The 6667-nt window shown below is 53.9% G+C and overlaps 1 protein-coding gene across 2 annotated transcripts; it reads left to right on the top strand.

Annotated features, from left to right (window-relative positions):
- The first annotated feature begins 767 nt into the window (after positions 1–767).
- Positions 768–4662, top strand: LOC112075091 (uncharacterized). 2 transcript variants are annotated; one of them, XM_070440761.1, is made up of 4 exons: positions 768–1267; positions 1792–1875; positions 3387–4207; positions 4356–4662. In XM_070440761.1, exons 3-4 carry the CDS (start codon positions 3445–3447, stop codon positions 4385–4387), a joined length of 795 nt encoding a protein of 264 aa, XP_070296862.1. In that variant the 5' UTR covers positions 768–1267; positions 1792–1875; positions 3387–3444; the 3' UTR covers positions 4388–4662. The 2 variants fall into 2 exon arrangements, with proteins under 2 accessions (XP_070296862.1, XP_023997899.1); XM_024142131.2 differs by having other exon boundaries at positions 4341–4662.
- The last annotated feature ends 2005 nt before the right edge of the window (positions 4663–6667 follow it).

Below are 6667 nucleotides of genomic sequence, written 5' to 3'. Positions count from 1 at the left end.
TAGCTGGGTTCTGACAGCACTTTGAGACATCAGCTGATGTAAGAAGGGCTTTATAAATACTTTGATTGAAATTGATTATAGAGCGTGGGCCAGTCACCGAAGGTTGTAGATTCAGATCCCGAGCTGACAAGGTAAAAATTTGTCGTTCTGCCCTGAACAAGGCAGTTAACCCACTGTTCCCCGTGAGGCCGTCATTGAAAATAAGATTTGTTCTTAACTGACTTGCTAGTTAAATAAAGGTTAATAAATAAAATTAAATCTCTGAATGTGCTTACAGATGTAAGGATCAGCGATGCTTTGTTAGGTCTCAGCCAATAAGGTTCACCGGGACTTGATATGGACAGTCGGAAGACCAAATGAAATGGTAGGAGGGACATTCAAACTTCATAGAGGCAGAAGAGACGTACTCCTGTGTTCGTGGTAACCACGGCYACCACTCCATCGCAAGTCTTTTTCATCAACGGTGTCCACAGATGGATTTTATACGTGAAAATGACAGTCGGAACCGGTACCAGAACTACGCAGGACTTTACATCGAAGAGTTTAAAACGTAAACATGTTATTAACCCTCACAGACCTAGAATGAGATTATATTTCTGTTGTAACACTTTACTTCACGCCGACAGATATGAAACATTGTGATTCTGCCCTAGTGCATCGTGGGCAAGACCTGTGAAAGCATTTCCCACTGGTCACACACTGGTTTAATCGACGTTGAATCCACGTTGTTTAAATGATATGATATGACTCTCTCTCTTCCTAGATGTACAACGAGGTGAAGGTGAGGCGTGAGATATCTGGGGAGATGAGAGAACCTGTCGGAGAGATTACAGAGGAAGTTACCCTGAGTGTCAGCGTACAGTCCACCAGCACAGGATCCAGCATGCTTAGCAACAACTCGACCTGCGACCCCCAAAGCAGCAGCAGCCAATCAGAGCCCGCCAACCAACACGGCTCCTACCCCCGTCGTCACGGCAACGACGACTTCGCCGCCCACAGAMACCGGGCGGATCACCGTGGCGACAGAGGAAACCCCCGTAACTATGACGACTGTGTCGGTAACCAGGAAGTGGACATGGCGGAACTGGAGGCCATCCTGCGAGGGGTGATGGGGCGGGGGGTTGACAGAGACTCTCCCTSTAAAGGGGGTATGGTTAATGTCCAGCGCGCCTCCCACGGTGGACCTAGTGGAGGAGTAGCCCACAACACAGAGGTGCGCTCTGGGACATGGAGTGACCAGAAGGAGAACTCTACAGCCCTCAATGCCGTGAGTCCACCACAGCGTTCCCTCGTCTGTTGCTCCACCCTCTGAAGTCTATTTTTGTCTTTAGTAAATGACATCTCTCCTTCTCTCTCCCCCCTCCTCTCTCCCTCTCCTCTCTCTCCCTCCTCCTACTCCCTCCCTCCTCTATCTCTCTCTCCCCTCCTCTCTTCTCTTCCCGTCCCTCCCTTCTCTCACCCCTCACTCTCCCTCCTCTACTCTCTCCTTCTCTCCCTGCTCTCCTTCTCTCTCCCTCCCCTCCTCTACTCTTCCTTCTCTCTTCCCCCTCTCCTTTACTCCCTCCTCCCTCCTACTCTCTCCTTCTCTCTCCCTCCTTCCACTCTCTCTGCCCTCCTCCTCTCTCTCTCCCCTTCTCTCTCTCTCTCTCCCTCCCTCCTCTCTCTCTCTTCCTCTCCCTCTCTTCTCTCTCTTCTCTCTCTCTCTCCCTCTTCTCCTCCTCTCTCTCTCTCTCCCTCTCCCTCCCTCCTCTCTCTCCCTCCCTCCCTCCCTCCCTCTCTCTCCTCTCTTAGGCCCTGAAGGAGATAGCCCGTGTGACGTGAAGAGCTGTGTAGCTATCAGAGATGAGATCGGAGGAAGTCCGGAGGGGACAAGAGGTAAGGACTTATGCAACAAACTAATTTTCCTTGTATACTGCCACTACTTTTGACGTGGCCCAAGGGCTCTGGTATAGGGAATAGGGTTCCGTTTGGGACTACAGTCACTGGCTACCGATGGCTGGATCTAACCAGTACTCAGCTGGAGCATCCTGAGCACTTGGCTGGATCTAACCAGTACTCGGCTGGGAGCATCCTGCAGGCACTTGGCTGGATCTAACCAGTACTCGGCTGGGAATACCCATGGCACTTGGCCTGGATCTAACCAGTACTCAGCTGGGGAACACCCTGGCACTTGGCTGGATCTAACCAGTACTCGGCTGGGAATACCCATGGCACTTGGCTGGATCTAACCAGTACTCACTGGAACACCCTGGCACTTGGCTTGGATCTAACCAGTACTCGGCTGGGAATACCATGGCACTGCTGGAATCTAACCAGTACTCGGCTGGGAAATACCATTGGCACTTGGCTGGATCTAACCAGTTACTCGGCTGGGAACACCCTGGCCACTTGGCTGGATCTAACCAGTTCCTCGACTGGGAATACCATGACACTTGGCTGGATCTAACCAGTCCTCGACTGGGAGCACCCTGGCACTTGGCTGGATCTAAACCAGATACTCGGCTGGAACACCCTGGCACTTGGCTGGATCTAACCCAGTACTCTGCTGGGAAACACCATGACACTTGGTTGGATCTAACCAGTACTCGGCTGGGACACCCTGGCACCTGGCTGGATCTAACCAGTCCTCCTGCACGGCTGCTGGAAACCACGCTGGACCCATGCACGTTGCTGGTCCATCTACTACCCTCCTTGAGTAACCGCCGACTGGAAGCACCATTGGCACTTGGCTTGGAATCTAACCAGGCTCTGTTGACTGGGAGCACCCTGGCACATTGGTTGGCACTTGGCTGGATCTAACCAGTACTCGGCTGGGAACACCATGGCACTTGGCTGGATCTAACCAGTCTTGGACTGGGAGCACCATGGCACTTGGCTGGATCTAACCCCTTCTCTGTGTGAAATACCTGGGATACTCACTGTGCTCTTTAAACTCTGCATCCAGAACTAAATGCTGTATTACGAACCACTGGTTCAAATACCAGGCATGCTTGGTCTGCTCCATTTGCCTTAGCAGCCACCAGTCATTACTACCTGGGATGCTTGGTCTGCTCCATTTGCCTTAGCAGCCACCAGTCATTACTACCTGGGATGCTTGGTCTGCTCCATTTGCCTCAGCAGCCACCAGTCATTATATGAAATTCCTAGGAATTCTGGGATGTTTTCTGTGCTTTGTAACGGTATGYACTTCCTCTCTCTGTGTTCCGTCCTCTTCCCTAGGAGTCACTGTTTCAAATACCTGGGATGTTTTCTGTGCTTTGTGAGCTTGCCCATTCTGCTTGATCTCTCCTAGAGTTGATTGTTTGAAATAGTTTAGATGCTTGCTGTACTTTGTAATGTAATGACCTTTTTGCTTTCCTTCTGTGTTTGATTCCCTCTGCCCTAAGGGGTCGAACCGAGTCCCTGTATTTCCCCGAGGTGGACCATGTTACGACCAGAGAGAGAATGGAGGATCCTGTCTTCAACCTGACGCAGCTGGTAGCTGACCTCCGGGCCCTGGAAGAGGAGAACTGGCTGTCCATCAGGAAGGACCCCACCAGGGGCCCCAGTCACCTCAAGGACCCCACATCCAAGCCCTCTGAGTGGGAGAGAGAAGCACCTCCGCTCCCCCCTCTGCTGGTTCCTCCTCCTATCCCTCCTCGGACAACATCGTGGTACCTCGCCAGCCCCTCCCCTGAACTACAACTACATGTCCCAGAATCCCTCAYTGGCTCAGGCAGGAAGTGCCACAGTCCCTGTCTCCTGTTAGACAGGAAGTGCAGCAGCAGCCCATCGATAGTGAGGAAGTTCGAGGCGATGCTGCAGGAGAACGAGGGGAAAGTTCTGACGGAGGCGGGGTTTACCACCTGCGCTGTTCCCGCTAACTCCCACTGCAACGTGGGCTGCTGCCACAACCGCTGGTCCTGCGACGGGAGCCGCTTCGGCAGCAGCAAGTCGTCCACCTACGTGCCTGTCCAGAAGAGCCTGTCTGAAGTCAACATAGTGAGTGCTGCTGGGAGAGAGTTGATCCACGACTACAGGCCCGTGGAGAACCCTAGAAGCCCTGAGAGAGAGAGTCGTATACAACCGGGAAACAAAGACCGAGCAGTTTCACACACCTTTCTTGACCTTATCTCAGAGTTACCCCCCCCAGGCTCCAACCCTCCAGGCTACAACCCTCCAGGCGCCAACCCTCCAGGCTCCAACCCTCCAGGCTCCAACCCTCCAGGTCAGGCTCGCAACCCTCAGGCTCCAAACCCTCCAGGCTCCAACCCTCCAGGCTCCAAACCCTCCAGGCTCCAACCCTCCAGACTCCAACCCTCACAGGCTCCAACCTCCAGGCTCAGCTCCAACCCCTCCAGGCTCCAACCCTCCAGGCTCCAACCCTCCAGGCCACAGTAAGGAATAAGATGCTGGAACAGGCCACTGCTGGTTTAACAGGACTCTCTTCAGGCTGAGATGGGTCGAGGGATGAAGGACGATGAGGTGGAGGACAGTTTTACATCAGCGTGTGTCTCTAAGGGGGGCATACCAGACGGTACGACGGTATGTGGCGAGGTCACGCACGGGGTCACCAGGGAGACGAACTTTGACCTCCGGCCACGGCACACCACAGAGGTCAGACAGAAGGAGGTGATCTGTGAATCACAGCTCAGAAGCTGAGTTCAGGGATCAAACTGAGCCAGCCCCATCTGACTCATCCAGTGTCACCGTCAGGACCTTTGATCCCCCTGCCACCTCTGACCTTTACACCCCAACGCCCAGAAGTTACGTTTAGGAACATGCTCTTCTAACCGGCAAACACGCTGCCCTGAGTTCAAGAACAGCCTACCCAGGCTACACAGTACAGCTCCAGGACCAGAGGTGAGTGCTAGTCCGAAGAGGGACAACAAGGCCCAAGGAGAGAGGCTCATTCGTTAAGTCATGGCCAGCGCCCCAGCCTCTACAAACCCTAGGCCAGGCAGGTTGGGCAACTGCGGGTCGTCCAACCACAACGCGGACACCCCTAAAACCTGGATCTGTGGGCCAGGACTCTGTGTGCCAGGAGCTGTTGGGGCCAGGACTCTGTGTGCCAGGAGCTGTGGGCCAGGACGTCCGTGTGCCAGCGAGCTGTGGGCCAGGAACTCCGTTGCCGCAGGTGTAATGGGCGACAGCCCTGGAAACCCCTGACCCTGCTGCTTTGCGCTCCGTCTGAGTCTAGGTCTAATTACGGCGCTGTGGAGAGGATCCTGAAGAGCTTATGAGACCACTGCCTGCGAGCCAGCGGTACCAGAACCAATACCACCCGCTGAGTCCAGCCCTAACCCTAACCCTGGATGCAGGCCCAGACTCAGCCCCAGTCCTAACCGCTGGCTTCAGCCCCAGTAGCTCAGCCCCCAGTCCTAACCCTGGACTCAGCCCCAGTCTCAGCCCTGGTCCTAGCCTTGCTTCAGCCCAGACTCAGCCCCAGTCCTAACCCTGGCTCAGCCCCAGTCCTAACCTGGCTTCAGCCCCAGTCCTAACCCTGGACTCAGCCCCAGTGCCTAACCTGGACTCAGCCCCAGTCCTAACCCTTGGACTCAGCCCCAGTCTGCCCGAGCCTAACCCTGCTCAGCCCCAGTCTCAGCCCTAACCCTGCTTCAGCCCAGTCTCAGCCCAGTCCTAACCCTGGCTCAGCCAGTCTCAGCACCTAACTCAGCCAGTCTAGCCTGTCCTAGCCCCAGACAGGAAGAGGAACTCATGGATCTTCTAGTGGAGATGATGGACAGGATTACTGGGATCAGCCAGGCCCTGCCTCTGGACACTCCTCCACACAACACTTCACCAACAGCCAGCTGAGCAGCTCCCACAGAGAGACAAGGCTAACCAATGCAAGGTGAGTACGCAAACAGAACACGCACGCACGCACCACGCGCACACACACACACACACACACACACACACACACACACACACACACACACACACAACACACACACACCACACACACACACACACACATATACACACACACACACACACCCCATTGTGTTCATTCTGTGGCATAGGTTTGACTGTGTTGATTCAAACTACTTCAGGCTCTCTGACAAATTTTACGTGGCATTTCCAGAATTGTCCCCTAGTTTCCTATGGGTCTGGTTGACAGGTAGTACACTCCAAGGGTTACATTAGTGGTCCCTAGTCCCTATGGGTCCTGGTTGAAGGTAGTATGTGGTCCCCTAGTTCCTATGGGTCCTGGTTGAAGGTCGTACAATCCAAGGTTACATTAGTGGTCCCTAGTTCCTATGGGTCCTGGTTGAAGGTTAGTAGTGGTCCCCTAGTTCCTATGGGTCCTGGTTGAAGGTAGTTTAGTGGTCCCCTAGTTTCCTATGGGTCCTGGTTGAAAGGTAGTACACCTCCAAGGTTCCATTAGTTGGGTCCCCTTAGTGTCCTATGGGTCCTGGTTGAAGGTAGTACACTCCAAGGTTCCATTAGTGGTCCCCTAGTTCCTATGGGTCCTGGTTGAAGGTAGTACACTCCAAGGTTACATTAGTGGGTCCCCTAGTTCTATGGGTCCTGGTTGAAGGTAGTACACTCCAAGGTTCCATTAGTGGTCCCCATAGTCCGTATGGGCCCTGGTTGAAGGTAGTACACTCCAAGGTTCCTTAGTGGTCCCCTAGTTCCTATGGGTCCTGGTTGAAGTAGTACCACTCCAAGATCTCTCCTTTTT

The sequence above is a fragment of the Salvelinus sp. IW2-2015 genome, unplaced genomic scaffold (genome assembly GCF_002910315.2).
Source record: "Salvelinus sp. IW2-2015 unplaced genomic scaffold, ASM291031v2 Un_scaffold2978, whole genome shotgun sequence".
In the NCBI taxonomy this organism is placed as follows: domain Eukaryota; kingdom Metazoa; phylum Chordata; class Actinopteri; order Salmoniformes; family Salmonidae; genus Salvelinus; species Salvelinus sp. IW2-2015.
This window is presented reverse-complemented; position numbering and strand designations above follow the sequence as displayed.